Below are 16296 nucleotides of genomic sequence, written 5' to 3'. Positions count from 1 at the left end.
CTTGAACGGTGTTGTTGTATGTCGCTGTGGAGGATTCTTATCCGGATGACGTGGCATGTTGTGGGCGATGGCGTCGGGGTCGACGCTGTGGTGCAAACGCAGTGCCTCATTTTCCATTTGACCATCCACGACATTGTACGATGCCAGCCAAGAAGATTGCTTTTGTCACGGGCGCCACCGGGTTTCTCGGACGCAACCTCGTGGACGCACTCTTGCGCGACGACGCATGGCACGTCATCGCGCTCCATCGCCCGTCGTCCAAGATCGCACCGCTCGTTGCCCTCGGCGTCGACTGCGTGCTTGGAGACATCCATGACGCGTCATCGATTGCTTCCGTGCTGCCGATGGACGTCGACGCAGTCTTCCACGTCGCGGCCAACACCACGTTTTGGAAGCCGATGCACGCGGCGCAGTGGGCCGACAACGTGGACGCCACGTCTGCCATGTGCGACGCCGCTCTCACGCGCCGCGCCAAGCGCTTTGTGTTTGTCAGCTCGACGGCGGCGTATGGGTATCGCAACGACATCATCGATGAGTCGACGGCGCAAACCGGTGCGTCGGCGCCGATTCATTACTTTCGAACCAAGGCGGCGGCGGAGAAGATCGTGCGGGCGGCCGTGGCGCGCGGCCTCGCTGCTGTGATTGTCAACCCGACGCACATTCTCGGACCGCACGATAGCGCCAACTGGGCGCGCTTGTTTACGCTCATTTCGCGCAAGAAGCTGACGGGAATTCCACCGGGCGCCGGGTCATTTTCGTACGCGCCGTTCGTTGCCAACGCGATCGTGGCGGCGGCCGACCGCGGCCGCGTCGGACACAACTACATCTTGCACGGCCCGACAGCGTCGTTCCAGGAGCTTGTGTACACTGCAAGTTTGCTTCTGGGCAAATCCGAGACGCGCCAGCCGCTGCCAGCACCACTGCTGCGCTTTGTGGGGCGACTGAACGAGTTTGTGGCGCTCTTCACGCGGCGTGAGCCCGACATCACGTACGAAGGTGCACTCGCGATGGGCTGTGATCCGACGGTGCAGTCGACCAAAGCCATTGACGAGCTCGGGTACGAGCAGCTACCCGTCGCTGAGAGTATTGCCAAGACGATCGACTGGTTGCGGTCCGAGAAGCACCTACCGTAGAGCGTCGCAGGTGCGCTTCAGCGATATATCCCTCGTACTTGTCGTGGATGAACCTTGACCCACAATGCTCCATAATCGAACGAGGTTATAATGCAAAGTCGATTACGTGGAAAGATGAATGCATAAACTACAAGAAAGGAGGCGCGACTAACACCTACTGCGGCGACACGGTCGTCTTGACGCAGCGGAACGTCGCAAAGACGTCCGAGGCGGTGCGCGGCGCCCAGTGGCGGAACGTGCGCCGGTTGGCAATGCGCGGAAGCGTGGCCCAGCTTGCGCCCACGAGCACGTTGTGGCCGCCGTCACTAGGGCGTAGTAGACATAAGTGCCACGACATCGACTTCGAGATACGTACAAGAAGGCGGCAGTGTGGACAGGGCAGAGCTCACTTGGGGCAAACCCGTCGTGGGGCCCAAGGACGTCGCACGTCCACTCCCACGCATTCCCCGCGTGCCACCCAGCGGGGTTCTCTTCCACGTGCGTTGGGATCCAGTGGCGCAGACCGACGTTGTGCCCCGTCCCGGGAAGACGCATCGCAAGCATTTCGGCCTCATGCGGCAGGCGCAGGCCGATCGCCGTCGCATAGGCATTCGCTTGGTCGAACGAGACGTAGACGGGCCAGGCAGCTGCGAGCTCGAGCGCAACGGGCCCAAACACGGTCTTGACGTGCGCGCCGTCGGCAGTCCACGATGCCGGCTGCAGTACACCTGGTTCGTCGTTGCCGGCGGCGAGAAACGCTTGATACTCGGCCACGGTCACCGGGCGCGACTGCATTTCGTACAGCGCGCTGTCGTTGATCTCGACAGTTCGCGACGGACGCTCGTTGTCCCAGCCGTACGGAATCGACGGGTGGTCGTCGACGCCGTCGACGTCGTCGTGACCGAGCACGACGTCGCCCGACCGAATCGGTACGTACGAAGCCGGGGCCACGGGCGCCGGCACTGCAAAGCGCGGGTGGACGAGGTGCGGCGGCGGCTGCACACCATCACATTGTACCAGCAGCGCCAGAAACGCCTACACATAGGATATTAGAAAGGGCAAGGCGAGATGAAAGAGTTGTACCTCGAGCAAGATGGCGCTTTGTTCAAAGCAGAGCCAGAGCACACGGCGCATTTCCGACGGAAGGCCGTTGCCGTAGAGCAATCGAATGCGCGTGCGGACGTCTTCGTGGTAGCTCGCAATGGCTTCGAGGTCGGGCCACTCGGTGGCGCTGGCGTCAGCACCAAAGACATCTTGCATGCTGGCAGGCGACGTCACGGGCTCGTCCATCGCTGCCGCGACGTGGGCATCAATGAACGCCGGCACATGACCAATGTAGTACACAAAAGGTGGACGCTCGGCCACGGGCGCCTCGAGATAGCGGTCGCGCGGCAGCATCTGGAGCATGACGACGTCCAGCGCCGTCCACAGCGACTCCCATTCGATAAGCGTCGGCGCTTGGTTCGTACGGGGCGCGGCCGTCGCCTTGGCATCCCAGCTGCGCCAGAGGTTTTCGAGGTCTTCGAGCGACGGAGCGTGCTTGAGCCCCGACGCTTTGACCGTGGGCTCGAGCGTCAACAGAGGTTTCTGGACCAAGTATGTGGCGTACTGAGCGTTCGTCCACGTGGCAGCAGGATAAAACGGGCTGAGAAGCTCGTCAATCGCCGCCGGTGCAAGCACCGTGTCAATGAGGTACCAGCCGTCCTTCGTGTTGGGGTCCACGGATGCGGCCTTGAGGAAGAGCGACTCGTTCGTAGCATCTTTCAAGGAGGCTTTGTGGCACTCGAGCGCACCGGCAGGCTGGAGCAAGTCGGTGAGTACTGGAAGGACCGCGTCCGGTTCAACGAGGGACGTCGGGAACGTGCACAAAAGAACGTCGTCTTGGCGCAAGTAGGACGAAGCGAACGGGTCCAAGACCGTGTGGGCCTCTTCAAGCGTCAAGTGCGCGAGCGAGAGGAGGTAGGTGCGTCGCGACGCCGGTGGTAGCAGCTCGAGCGAGTCGACGAGGGCGCCGGCGACACCCGTGCACTCAATCTTGGGGCACGCCGACGACACTGCTTCGATAAACGTGTCCAATGCGTCGTCCGTGTCGGCCACCGCGCAGTACGTCACGCGGTGCCCGAGGGCTTGGGCCGCCTCAAGCAGCGCCGTGGTCGCTGGCACTGACCTAGTTGGCAACATGCTTGATAGTGAGTACCAGTGAGCATGAGAAGCATGGCAGTACCGGACACCAACTTCGACAATACACGTGCCGTCAACGACGCTCGCGGCGACAACGTCGCCCACATACCCGTCGTAGGCGTTGTGGCCCGATGGAAGGTAGCTGTTGGCGGCCAGCGATGATGTCGGGAGCTTGTACACTTGGGCGCGGGGAATTGCACCGTGCGTGCACTTGGCGTCGAGAGGCGCGAGGTGGTGGAGGTCGACGATTTCTTCTTTGGCGCGCGCGGACGACGACCGGCGGAGGCGGGGCATGGTCGTGGGAACACCCATGGTCTTGTAGTGTAGAACGAGACGATTGCAAAGTGATCAACGCAGCGGACAGCGCTCGATGTGCCGAACGCGGAAGATTCCTTGCCAACTTCAAGCGGGCAAGGCCCGATTGTTGCGTGTTTCTTGCGCCTGCAAGGATGGGTTGTTGCATGGAGCCAGCACCCGCGTCGACGACGAGAACCAGGTTGCGCTTGCACTTTGTATGCTCGTCAGTGTCTTTGCCACGACAGGCGTGTGAAAGCAGCCACGCACGCGTCGACCGTGTCGTGGGTGCGCGAAGATCGATGCGCAGCTGCGACCCGAGTACCTTGACAAACGAACCCAAGAGTCGACGACGCCCAGAAAGAGCCTGACTCTGTCGCTTCCACGCTAGAGGTAGCTGGTCAATTGATATTGTAGCAAGCGTACAGCAGTGAGCTGGAGGCAGTCGTGTCGATCTTGGTGGCCGCTGCTGCAGGATCGCTATTTTGCTCGGTGCGATCCGATGTACGTGATTGGATTAAATTCAAGCCAATCAAAGCGATGTATTATAATCAAAGCCGCGTGATTTGCCTGATTTTAGCCAATCGATACGCACCATCCGGTTGATCGGTCGTATCCTTGCCACCAGTCCAGAGCACCGACGAGGAGGAGCTAGCGGAGCTCTGAGCTACAAGGTAGCAGTGTGTTTATGGCTCGACCGCATGACGTGCTCGACTCTTCATACGGCATCTATGTCCCACCTTGAATCTCCCAACTCGCGCCTCTTGGGCATACATTACCCAACACCACCCGCTCTGCATTAACATCGCTGCTGCACGAGCCGAGTTATACATGCATATCGCTGGTCTATATTCAAGAGCACAGAGCAATAACGTGTTTTTTCACTTTTACGTCGTGTCGGCAAGCTGTTCGAGGCGGGCCTTCAAGTCGAACGGGACTTTCCAGCTCGGAATGTTGCAGCCCAGCGCTCGGAGGCGCTCAATCAAATGAATAAACTTCTTGGTCGGACCAGCCTCGCCCCCGAGGCCTTTGCCGCGGCGCAGGCACTCTTTGGAGACGATAAAGTGGAACGTTTGGTGCGGCCAGGCGACGCCAATGTACTGCTCGTCCCACGCGAGCGTCGCAACTTCGTTCGAGTCGGTGAACCGAAACTTCTCGGCGCCGAGTGGCTGCTGTGCATGGGTGCCCGGTGTCAGGAGCGTGTGCTGCATGATGTGGCACACGAGCTGCGTCGTGGTCGCAAACCCGGCAAAGCCACCGTGGGGCCGACCTGGCGCACTGTGGGGCGCGTGAAACGCATAGTCTGCGTCGGGGTACGTCGTCGCAATGAGGTGCCACGTCGCATCCGGGTACTCGTACGAGAGCTGGAGGTGCGACTGGTACAGCGGCACGCCCCATGTGCCAAAAAGGCGGTCCTTCTCGATGCTGGCTTGGCAGTCGAAAATGAAGAGGTTCCACTCGCTGTACGTGGCGGCATGCGTGCACGGCACGGCTTCGCGAATGCGGAGCACGGTCTCGGCCATTTCTCGCTGGTTTGCCTCGTGGCGTGGGGCGTTGATGAGCTGCTCGAGGTGATCGCAGAGGTGCCGCGTCTGCGGGAAATCCTCGCGCCCAATCTTGTGCAAGGCCCCGATGCGCCAGTGCTCGTTCCAGTCAAAGTTGCGGTTGATGAACGAGAAGGCTTCTTGGAGCCCGGGCACGCGCATCGCCACGTCGTTGGCGAACGCAATGAGGTAGCTCAAGTCGGTCGCCGACATGTCCCAGAGAAACTTGATCGGGCCAAACATGCGCTCCTGAAAGCACCACGCGCGCTCGAGGTAGTCGCGCGGTGGCATCTCGAGGCGAAGGTACGGACCGAGCACGACGGACGTTGCATTCGCGTAAATGTTGCCCATGATGTTGACCTGCGCGACCTTGTCGTCGCTGCTGCTCTGGTCAATGCACACGTAGTCGAGCCAGAGGCCTGGGCCGAGCCGCGAGAGGAGCGCTTCGAGGTTCTTGACTTCGGCGTCGAGGAGTTCGCACACATACGGCGGCTCGTTGTCGCAGTGCACCGTGAAGGTCTGCGTCTCCTTTCGGTCCTGCCATCGGTGCGAAATGGCGTGGTGCGCCGGCGAAATGTCGGCGCGCGTGCAGCGGATCGTCGCGTCATGGCCATGAATCGAGAGAATCACCCGCGCTTGGGCGGCGGGCGCATTATTGTCCGTCATTGTCGACGGAATGTGCGTCGCGTACGGGGACGAGGGCGGCGCGACTGGCGCCATTGTGACACCGTCCAAGACGCTGCCTGCGCTGCCCATACCTCGTCAGTTGGAATGGGCGACGACGAAATCCAGAAAGATCGCTTTTCAGATGCCGGATACTGCTCCATGGAATGAAACTGCACGACAATAATGACCAACAATTCATGGGCAAACATGCGGTCTCAGGGCAACTACAGTATTAGTTACTCGCGCCCCTACACTGTACTACAGCGGTCGAAGCGTCGGTACCACCACCCCGTCAATGTGAGACGTCAGATCGTTCGCTCCTTCGGTGGCATACGACGCATGCTGGAAACACGCAATGGCATGACGTAGCTTGCGAGACGCAGCCAACTCCTTGTCACCCCGAAATGCCCATTTTTCGATTATTGTGTGCGAACGCCACGTCGTCGACACTAGAATGAGGAGAGTTGATCGATACCTGCCCGTCTCTAGCATGGTTTGGAGGCTACAGATCTCTACGCCAGGCTCTTTCGTTGGCCCGTAGGGTAGTACCCCTCGGACTAGCGTCCATGCGACCACCTTCCTTGTGGTCCTGTATAAGCATAAGGACGGTCTTACGACCTTCCTTGTGGTCAATTTGTCCATTTTGCACATACTGCAGTTGCCACGCGCCGAAACAGTCGCGCACATAATATTAATCGTATTTTAATGGCCAGTCGCGACCCCATTCCATAGCATTTACAGGTTGTTGAAGCTTTACGTAGGAATAAAAAGACGCGCAATTCAATGGTGCGTGTGGTTCCCAAGTGGCGGGAACATCCCGATGAGCCAATCAGATCGCGCGAAACATGCGGTTCTTCTAACGAGGTGAGCAGTTGGTGGCCTGGACTTGTAATTAGAACGCCGGGACATCCGCGCGGGCTGCGGCAGATCGCGCGAGGGGTCATGAGCAGCAGCAGTAGCAGCAGTATGGACGAGCTCCATGGAGCGAGCGCCGACGAGATGGACGACAGCCACGAGGAGAGCCTCGATGAAGGTGCATCGGACGAAGACTTTGCCCCGAGCAGCGACGACGACGAGGCTGGCAACCCGTCGGACGCCGAGATGGACGACGTCGATCGACATGCAAGGACCCTCGCCACGAGCACGTCAACGACGTCGAGTCCATCCCGCAGCAGCGACGAGCGCAACGGGAGAAAGGAGCTGCACGCGATCGCCATGCTGCGTCGACAGCTCTTTGAGCGCTCGGGCGAGCTCGTCGACGGCCCGATCTCGGTGCAAGCGCTTGGCGAGCTCAAGCTCGAGACAACAGGGTCCTGGACGACGAGCGAGCTGTTCCCGATCGGGTACGAGACGCGGGCGCTCGTGGACGGGATCGCGTGGCGCTGCAGCATTCAACTTGCAAAGGACGACGCGAAGAAAGGACCTGTCTTCCAGGTGCAGCTCGAGAAGGCGCCCGCGATTGCGTTCCGCTCGTATACGACCGCCAAAGCATGGGCAAAGGCAATGACGTTCCTCGACGACGCATCCGAAGACGAGAAGAACCACTGGCGCGAGGCGACGGGCGCGACCTCCGAGACCGTCCACGATGGGTTTGGTCTGCAACGAGAGAACATTGCGCGCACGTTGGAAGGTCTTCCGCATGTGCTTGAATGCGATGGCTACCTCTTTTGGGACGCGCGCGACGGCCGTACGATGAGCGCGACCGACCTCGTGACGCAGAAGGCGGCGCTGACGAAGCAGCTCGAAGCGCAGGACGAAGCACGACAGCGGGAGAAGCGAGCGATTCGCGCCAAGGCGCGGCAAATGTACGAAGAAGAAAAGGCGCTTCAAGCCCAGCAAGAGCAAGTGTCTGCAACCAAGAAGCGGCAACAGCAGGCGCTAAAGACGCAGCAGAAGCAGCAAGCATCGATGCAAAAGAAGATCGACGCGCTCCGGCAGCGGCGTCAGCTGCTCAAAGAGCAAGAGGCACTGCGAACGACTGGTATCAACTGGCGGTCATCCATGGACGTGAACAAGACCAATGTCCTCTTGCAGTTTGTCGACGACGAGATCGCCAAGCGCAAGGAGCTCGCAGCGGCGCATACGCGGCATCTCGCCTTCGTCGCGGCGCATGACCTGGCCAAAACGCACATTGAAGCGACGCGGATCGAGCCGCCACCGCCGACGCCACTCGCCGACCCGGTGTCGCCATCGAGTGCGACGACACCGTTGGACTTTTTGACGCCGTTTACACCCGACGTACAGCGCCAACTGCTGTGGGTGTGGGACTTTTTGTACCAGTACGCGGACGTGCTCCGGCTCCGGGCGGTGCCGCCGCTAGCCTACTTGTGCCACGTGGTGGCGCTCCACGACGGATCGCTCCCGAACGGCGACTCGATCATGGAAGAGATGAGCCATGGCCGGTGCCTCGCGACTCTGCACGTCCTTTTGCTCGACGTGCTGCTCCAAGAGTACACGCCGTACTTGCAGCTCTCGGTTACCGACTACAAGAAGACGCGGCCTCTCAACGTCATGACGTGGGTCGAAGTCGCACGCCACGTGTGCATGGTAGCGTTCGACGTGGACCGCGGCGATGTCGACGGCAACTTTATCAAAATGCTCAAGGGCAGCAAGTCGTCCAATGAAAGCAGCGTCCTGCCGATGCGCGAGACGCTCATCAGCCGCGGCCGCGAGCTCCTCGCCGCCAACCCGGCCGCTGTGCCGGCGCTGCCGCCCACGATGACCGAGGCCGCGTCGCCGCCGCCTACGATCGAGCCCTGCTATAGCCTTGTCGTTCCTGCACTGTGGGATGCGTGGGGCCTCACGTGGACACAAGTGGACGGTACGATACGCGTCGAGCGCGTGCCCGAGACGGCCGACGCTGCACTACGAGACAAAGTTGGCATCAACGACCAACTTCTCTGCATCAACGGCATCGAGGTACTGCATTTTGGCACCGAAATCACAGAGTTCTTATGCTTGATGATAGATCCCACCGCTGACGAGCTTGCAAGAGCTGGACGAGATGGTCGAGGACATGACAGCGCCGTTTGGGTGCATTTTTGCCAAAGCAGAGCTCGTGGCGTCCGTGCCAGCCAAGCCGAAAGCGTCAAGCACGTCGAGTAAACTCAAACGACTCGGAACGGTGCTCAAGATCCTGCAAGGTACATGATCTTGATCGCAATCCGATTGGATGCTAAGCCCATGATGTAGCCAAGGACGCTGCGCAGCCGTTTAGCCACCCCGTCGACGCAGATTTGTATCCTGACTATTATACGATCATCGCCGAGCCCATGGACCTCGGAACGATCGAAGACAAGATTCGAGACAACGAGTACGACGGCGACGACGACGTCGATGGTGTCGTTGACGACGTCCAGCTCATTTGGAAGAACTGCTACGAGTACAACGGCGAGCAGGCCGACATCTCGAAGCTCGCGCGAAAGCTCTCGGCGGCCTTTGACCGGCTGTGCCGCGACTTTGTACACACAGAGGCATCCAACTTTTCTGCCAAGGTCGAAGACACGTGCCGCCAGTGCCACGGCGTCTTTTTGAAAGCGCAGCTCCTTCTCTGTGACCGGTGCGATGCGCCGTACCACACCGTGTGCACGTCGCCTCCGCTCGCGTCGATTCCGAAGGGCGAGTGGTACTGCCCCGACTGCGCGCCGCTGCAGCCTCCGCCGCCTGAAAAGTCGGAGGACGACGTCAGCGAAAGTGACTTGGCGCAGTTCGAGTCGGGCCTTGCGCACGTTGTTCGGCTCTTGTCTAAGGACTCGTACGCGGAGCTGGTGCGTTCCACTCATTGTACCTAGGGCTGTGGTAAACATCGTTGTATAGACGCTCGAAGACCGCCTTCTTGTGCTCACGACGCTTTGCGAACTCGTGCAATCGACGTCGGCCGTGCAGAGGTAACCCATCGTCGATGCATTGTGCATGCTTATTTACCATTTGCTAGTATCATGCATATCGTCGAAGACCACGCCGAGGACCAGCGCCGGGCACTCGCAGCCTCGTACGCCGACTGTGTCCGTGACTGGAGCCGATTCGGCCATGTTCGACTCCCGAGCGTTCGAGCCACCGAGACGCTGACCATCGACGGTGAGCCGCGCGACCTCTCGGACGACCTCCTCGCATATCTCAAGGCGAGGTGCCACGCGCAGCTCGAGCACACGTCGCTGCCCGCGCCGTTCGACTTTGACGAGTCGACGGTGAAAGCCGAGCCTCAGAGCGACTACTACTCGCACAGCGAGGACGAAGAGGAAGACGAAGACTGGGCAGTGGCCATTCTGGAAGCGCATGGCGACGCTAAATTGATGGCTCATGGGCTGCCAACAGAGTCGATCGATGACATTGACGCGCGAGTGTGTATCGCTTGCCAGCAACCCGCTGGTAGTGTCCTCGGGCCGCTAGAGGCAGCGTGGCAGGCGCCCGAGACACTTTGCGTCTCGAAGACACTTGCGACGTTTTCAGAGCCGACGCTGGACGTCGAGTGGAACATTTGCATTTGGGCCGATGACGCGCTGCCGTTTGAGGGCGTTGTGCTGGAAAGCGACGGGCAGCTCGTCGTGTCGGGGGCAAACGACGGGTCGGGTCTCACGGACGGCGACGTGCTTCTCGGTTTTGATGCCTTCCAAGTCCCGCTGAACGCCGACGCCCCGCGTATTCTTGAGCAACTTCGCACAACGTCGCGCCCGCTGGTCGTCTACTCTTGTGCCAAGAGCGCCGTCGTACCCCGGTCCGAGTACGCGCTCGTGCAACTGCCAAGTGTCTCGTTGGATGCGCCATCACTCGTTGAGACAAGTGGCCACGTGCATCTCCCGGGAACGCTCACGGGGTTCTGCGCTCTCAGCGGCGTTTTCTTCCCGTGGGATGTGGTGTATGCGATCAACGGGTCGCGCGTGACGTCGGCCGCGACGGCCAGTGAGCTCTGGCGACCACAAAGCACGGTGCTTCTTTTACGCAACGCGTTTCCGCGCCGGCATGGTCCGATGGTTCCGACGTTGCCGTCCAAGATGTCGCCGGACGCGGTCGCGTCACAAATCCTGCAGTGCCATGCGTACGAAGTCCAGTTTGCACCCGGACCGCTCGGTCTCGCGCTCGAGCTTGAGCACCACAAGGTATATGTGCGGTCGCTCACGGCCATGAGCCAAGCGACGGCGAGCAAGTGCATCGAGCCAGGGGACCTCATTGTATCGCTTCAAGGCAAGTCCCTCGGGCAACTCAAAGAGCTCACGGATTTTACGGATCTCATTCGACGCCTTCCGCGCCCGATCACGCTCGGTTTCGTACGACCTGGCGCCGCACCGGCGCCGTCGTCGTCCGAGGGCCGCCCACCCCACACGACCTACTTGCTCGCGGCGCACCTTGTCCGGTGCGAGATCATCGACTTTGACAACCGGCTCATTGTGCGCTCGACGGGCGGCGTGGCCCTTCCTGGAGTCGCGCCCGGCGATACGCTCGTGCAGCTCAATCGCGTCGATATTTGCGGTATGCGCCTCGCATGGCTCCAGTCGCTGCTTCAGCAACTGCCGCTCGAGAAGGAAATGGAAGTGACCGTGCTGCCTCGGATCCCAGCAGACGTTGACGTTCAAATTCACGCGTCGTGTGTCAACGTTCTCAACGACGCTCTTGAGGCAGCCGACGATATACACGCGAAGCTGCTCGCAACCAAGTCGCTCGAGTCGTTTTTGCGTCACGTCGGGCCGCGCACCATGACGGTCGGGAACGAGTACTTTCACTTTGGTGGCGACCCGCGAGTTTTGTATCGGTTCCATGACGGCGTTTGGTCCAAGATTCTGCAGGTACTTAGTGGACTCCATGCGTCGTTTGGCGTCATTGCTTGTGTATAGGTGGCGGCGTACACGGCGGCAATGGACGACAAAGCGCTTGCGGCACGACTGGACGCGCTTTGTGCGCCGATTGCGTTGCCCAAAACCGGTCCGTTCTCGATGCGTCCGCTTATTTCGTCGGTCGGCGACCCGGTGGTGCAGCACGAAGCGTACGTGATGTTTTGCGGCCGGCAGTACTACCTCGGGACGTTTGGGTCGCTCGCGGATGCTGAAAAGGCGTACAGCGTCTGTTGTCTGCGCTACGAGTCACACCAGCAATTTCTCGCGCCGTTCACCAACTCGACGTTTCCGCGATTGCAGCTGCCGACGCTCAAGGCCGAAGACATGCTCCGGCGGCTCGCGGGCACGCGGCGCCACGAGTCGCTCTTGACGCTCGAGCTGCAAAATTTGCTGCGGTACAGCATTCGCGCACGAGCACCGCCGGTCAAGCCGCCGCAGATCTCGGTGCCGCGCCCCAGGCCGTCGCCGATGCAATTGCAGCAGCAGCAGCAGCAACAACAACAACAACAACAGCAACAACAGCATCATCGCCATATGCAGCAGCAACAGTACCAGCAAATGCTCCAGCAGCAGCAGCAGCACGTGCACCAGCCGCAACTGCAGCATCAGATGCAAATGCAGCAGCTCCAGCTGCAACAGCAGCAGCACCAACTGCAGCTTCAACAACAACAGTACCAGCAGCAGCAGTACCAGCAGCAACAACAGCAGCTGCAACACCAGCACCAACAACAGCAGCAACTCCAGCACACCAAGAAGCGTCCAACACCGTCGTCGTCCCCGCCGTCATCGACCCACGCGTCGCCGTCGCAGAAGAAGCAAAAGACAAAAGAGTCGCGTCTCTTGCAGCAGATTCAGGCGCTGGAGGAGCACAAGAGCCTCGTGTCGCAAGCGTGGTCCAACCTGTATCACGGCAAGTCGGCCGAAACGAGTGCGGGTCTCATTTCAGGGCTGCAGAACACGCTCACGGCGCTTAACGTGCTGGCAACGCACCTCTCGCGGCACCCAGGCGACGCGCCCAACCCGCTCTCGTTTGTCGCACTGCACCACGCCGTCGTCATGGTCATCGTGTCGATTTTGCTGTTGCAAGCGATGGCAAAGGCGCCGTCGACGCCGTTTTCGCCCATGGAGCTTCAAGTGTTGCAAAGCGCGTGTCACGTTGTGCTTTCGTCGCTGGATGCGACGATGCACCCGACCCGACACGACGTTGCGATTGGAAAGTGCGTCGGGTTCTACAACGCGCTGAGCGGCTGGAGCACCCACGCGCTCGTGCCGCCCGACGTGCAGAACATGTTGAGCACGATCCAGACGTTCTTCCTCTCGTCGCTCTATTTGCACGACGCCAACGGCGCGCTGCAGCCAAACTCGACGTGTCGCCCACTCTTTGCCATGCTGAGCACGTCGCAGCCCAAGCAGCACTTTACGCCGCTGCCGATCATGCTCACGCAGGAGCTTTGGAAACTCCAGACGTGTCAGACCGCGTACGAGAAGCAGGTCAAGAAAATCATGAAGGGTGCTGTTGCCGCATCTTCGCCACCGCCAGAGCCGACCAAGCCGCATGAAAACCCGGGCGCGATCCCCAAGTACCCGCCAACGGCACAGCCCAACGGTGTGCCGCCAACGAACCCGAGCCCGGACGACGTGGTCGTGAGTTTTACGCACGGGCCGCTCGGCATCATCATCCAGCAAGAAGTCGACTCGATCATGGTGTCGTCGTTTTCGTCGGATCCGCAAGGCCAAGCGATCAAGAGTGGCGTTGTCAACATTGGAGACATGATCGTCGCCGTCAACCACGAGCCCGTCTCTGTCATCGGCATCGAAGGGTTCAAACAGGCTGTGACGTCCGGCATCCGGCCGCTCTTGATCACGTTCCGACGCCAATCCAACGCGGCACCACCGGCCAAAGCACCGGCCGCGAACGCGACGCCAGCGCCTGCGCCATCCGAGACCGACAAACGTACGTTTGCATGTAGACCTGGATCATCGATATGTATGATGCAACACCACGTATAGTGTCGCTGCCGATGGACCCGGCGTCAGCGTTTGGCCCACTTTTCGACGCGCCAAGCCAGGGATATCTCAATGGTGCGCCGCCCATGGGGTACTTTGCAGCGCCAAACACGGAGTTTGCCGATTTCACGCCCGCGCCGATGCTCAACCCGATGATGTATGGCCAAGGCATGTACCCGGCGCCCGACGCCACGGCGATGTGGGCCGCCACCGATCCGACGGCCATGTATGCAGCCTCCAACGGTGCAACAACGGCGGCACCCAACAACATGTACTACAACATGTACGCCGCTCCGTTCCCGGGGTTTGAGATGCAAGCGCCAACGCAAGGGGCCGAGTTCCACCCGTCCTCGGCGTTTTTTGATCCGCAGTTTTACAACCCGCAAGCGTTCCGGTCGGGGCCGCCAGGCGTTGACTTTGTTGCCAACACGGTACTTATACCATCTTTCCAACACGTGGCGCTCACCAAACGTTGTCAACATGATAGGGCTCGGCCAAGAAACCACCGGTGAAGAAGACTGAGTCGACGCATCTCGCGAGCCTGTGTGGGCGCCGCTCGTCGCGCGTCTCCAAAAAGCCCGACTCGGTGCTCGCGACCAATGTCGCGCTACCCGTTTCGACCGCACACTATGTCGCTGGTGCCGGCCACCAAGGCGAGTGGGCTACCGACAGCGTCCCGGGTCTCCAAAAGGTCGAGGGTGACGGGCACCTGATCGCTCTCTTGAAGGCGCAGCTACTCGCGATCGAGGCCGCACTCCCCCGCGACGCCTTCCGTGACGGCAAGTGGACGACACCGCTGCGCGTGGCGTGGGCTGAAATGGTCGTGCGCGGCAGTGGCGCCAAGTCGCTCCTCGAAGCTGCGTTCGTGCTCGAGTGCCATGTTGACAGTGAGTTTCTCGACGCACAGTGGAAGGCGCAGCCGCTTTTGACGCCCAAAGCGATGCTGTCGACCGCCACGCTGGCATCGGCGGCAATGCGTATCCACGCCCTCGACGACGCGCTCTCGTACATCAAGCCAATGAAGAAGCCAGTGCCGAAGCGCAAGGCGGCGCCGGTGCCCATGCAACCGCCGCGGCCGTCGTCGGCGGCCGTGTACGCTGGCATGCCGACTTGTCCAGAACTGCTCGCGCTGAGTCCCGCCGTGGCCGCCCAGGCACGCAACCGAATGCAAGCCAGTCTCGCCCTCCCAGCGACCACCGAAGTCTATCACAAGGTAGTGCATCTGCGTCTACGAGACGTGTACTAAGCATGAAACGCCTAGACAATGCAAGATCTGCGCGCCATGACGCAGCTTCCGGACGCCGCGCTTCAAAAGTGGTATGCCCAGTGCCGCGAAGCGCAGCAGTCGGTTAGTGCAAGCAGCAGTGCAGCTCCCGTGCCAGCGGCCACGGACGACCTCAAGCGCAAGTTGCCGTCGGCCGTGTCGTCGTCGACGTCGGGGTCGGTCACGAACGTGGCGATGAAAAAGGCCAAGCTACGAGGTCGGAAACCAAAGAACCTCGAGTACCGATTTGTAATGGAGACGGGCCACTACGGCATCCCACCTGCGGTGGCCAACGACCCAAAGCTCCCAGAACGGCTCCAGCTCCTCCTCGAGACTCTCAAGAAGAACCCAGTCGCAGGCCCGTTCTTGCAGCCTGTTGACACGGCCGTGGTGCCGACATATAGCTCAGTGATTGGCTGCCCGATGGACCTGCACACGATCGAGACCAAGCTGCGACAAGGCGCGTACACCAGCCAGTACGGCAACTTGTGCCTCGACATGGATCGCATCTGGACCAACTGCTTCACGTTCAACACACGCCAGGCGGAGCTCTCGTTGATGGCCCGGCGGCTCCGGTCTGTCTTCCATCGGCTCTTTGAGGCGTGGGTGCAGAAGACGCCGCCAGGGACGCCCGCGACAGCGCTTCCGAGCGATGAGCAGTGCCGGAGCTGCAAGCGCGACGAGCGCATAACAGAGCTTTTGCTCTGCGACTCGTGTGACGCAGCATACCACACGTTTTGCATCGGCCTCGCCGAGATCCCGTCCGGCAACTGGTACTGCGGCAGCTGCGTCGAGAACCGCGAGCTGCACTGAAAAGACCCATAGGAGTAGTACTAACAAGTAATCGTATATTAAACCACCATACTACGGCGGACGCTTAAAGTACAGTCATTATAATACCTCCGTTGTGATTAATGCACTCTAATCCTACCAGTCGATCCACTAGTGCTAGAGTACTTGCCCATTTGAATTTATCATAAATAGTTACATATCAATTTGCCTGGTTCGCGTTAGACCATAATGCTACAGTCGAGCGTCGACAGCCACGCCATGTCACTATCGCAGCTGTCCAGCAGGTCGGCGCACACCGCCCAGTCGGCCGCGTCCATGTCCTCGTCCTCGTGCTTGATCACGTCCGACGCAAAGAGGTCCTCGAGAAGGTCGAGCGACGGCAGCTCCATCACCGACAGACTCTCGACCATCGTCATTGGCGACATGGACGGCGACGAGGACGAGGACCGCGACGATGATGACGCCGGCGACCCCTCGCGCTTGCGGGCGATCGGCGTCGTTTCAAGCGTCGAGCTGCGGTTGAACTCGGGGTGGCTGAACGTGCACACGTGCGACTGCGTCTTGGTCCACTTGCGGAAACCAAAGTAGTTGAGCTGGCGCTGGAAGCT

At 60.4% G+C, this 16296-nt stretch overlaps 5 protein-coding genes across 5 annotated transcripts; 2 read left to right on the top strand and 3 right to left on the bottom strand.

Moving 5' to 3' along the window:
- Window positions 1-140: 140 nt before the first annotated feature.
- On the top strand, window positions 141-1246 carry SDRG_14684 (hypothetical protein; the record flags this gene model as incomplete). Its single annotated transcript, XM_008620833.1, has 1 exon — window positions 141-1246. The coding sequence occupies one exon, from the start codon at window positions 141-143 to the stop codon at window positions 1131-1133; it is 993 nt and encodes a 330-aa protein (XP_008619055.1). The 3' UTR covers window positions 1134-1246.
- SDRG_14683 (hypothetical protein) lies at window positions 1209-3686 on the bottom strand. The gene is made up of 4 exons (XM_008620832.1): window positions 3337-3686; window positions 2196-3279; window positions 1489-2147; window positions 1209-1438 (listed from the first exon to the last, which is right to left on the bottom strand). Exons 1-4 carry the CDS (start codon window positions 3603-3605, stop codon window positions 1288-1290), a joined length of 2163 nt encoding a protein of 720 aa, XP_008619054.1. The 5' UTR covers window positions 3606-3686; the 3' UTR covers window positions 1209-1287.
- A 721-nt stretch (window positions 3687-4407) lies between these two features.
- Window positions 4408-5923, bottom strand: SDRG_14682 (hypothetical protein). The gene has a single exon (XM_008620831.1). It carries the CDS (start codon window positions 5885-5887, stop codon window positions 4475-4477), a length of 1413 nt encoding a protein of 470 aa, XP_008619053.1. The 5' UTR covers window positions 5888-5923; the 3' UTR covers window positions 4408-4474.
- An 840-nt stretch (window positions 5924-6763) lies between these two features.
- On the top strand, window positions 6764-15850 carry SDRG_14681 (hypothetical protein; the record flags this gene model as incomplete). The annotated part of the gene is made up of 9 exons (XM_008620830.1): window positions 6764-8716; window positions 8766-8940; window positions 8990-9564; window positions 9614-9684; window positions 9732-11577; window positions 11626-13579; window positions 13636-14063; window positions 14120-14845; window positions 14894-15850. 9 exons carry the CDS (start codon window positions 6764-6766, stop codon window positions 15707-15709), a joined length of 8544 nt encoding a protein of 2847 aa, XP_008619052.1. The 3' UTR covers window positions 15710-15850.
- Window positions 15851-15884: 34 nt separating this feature from the next.
- SDRG_14680 (hypothetical protein) lies at window positions 15885-16295 on the bottom strand. Its single transcript, XM_008620829.1, has one exon. It carries the CDS (start codon window positions 16111-16113, stop codon window positions 15907-15909), a length of 207 nt encoding a protein of 68 aa, XP_008619051.1. The 5' UTR covers window positions 16114-16295; the 3' UTR covers window positions 15885-15906.
- Between the last annotated feature and the right edge of the window lies 1 nt (window position 16296).

Source organism: Saprolegnia diclina (genome assembly GCF_000281045.1).
Source record: "Saprolegnia diclina VS20 unplaced genomic scaffold supercont1.76, whole genome shotgun sequence".
Lineage (NCBI taxonomy): Eukaryota > Oomycota > Saprolegniomycetes > Saprolegniales > Saprolegniaceae > Saprolegnia > Saprolegnia diclina.
This window is presented reverse-complemented; position numbering and strand designations above follow the sequence as displayed.

Bases quoted from the DNA above. Each gene is read 5' to 3' on its own strand.
- SDRG_14683 (XM_008620832.1), bottom strand. From the start codon at position 3,605: ATGGGTGTTCCCACGACCATGCCCCGCCTCCGCCGGTCGTCGTCCGCG. The intron at 2,148-2,195 runs GTACAACTCTTT...TCCTATGTGTAG, and splicing joins AAAGCGCCATCTTGCTCGAG to GCGTTTCTGGCGCTGCTGGT. The intron at 1,439-1,488 runs GTACGTATCTCG...ACTACGCCCTAG, and splicing joins GTCCACACTGCCGCCTTCTT to TGACGGCGGCCACAACGTGC.
- SDRG_14682 (XM_008620831.1), bottom strand. From the start codon at position 5,887: ATGGGCAGCGCAGGCAGCGTCTTGGACGGTGTCACAATGGCGCCAGTC.
- SDRG_14680 (XM_008620829.1), bottom strand. From the start codon at position 16,113: ATGTCGCCAATGACGATGGTCGAGAGTCTGTCGGTGATGGAGCTGCCG.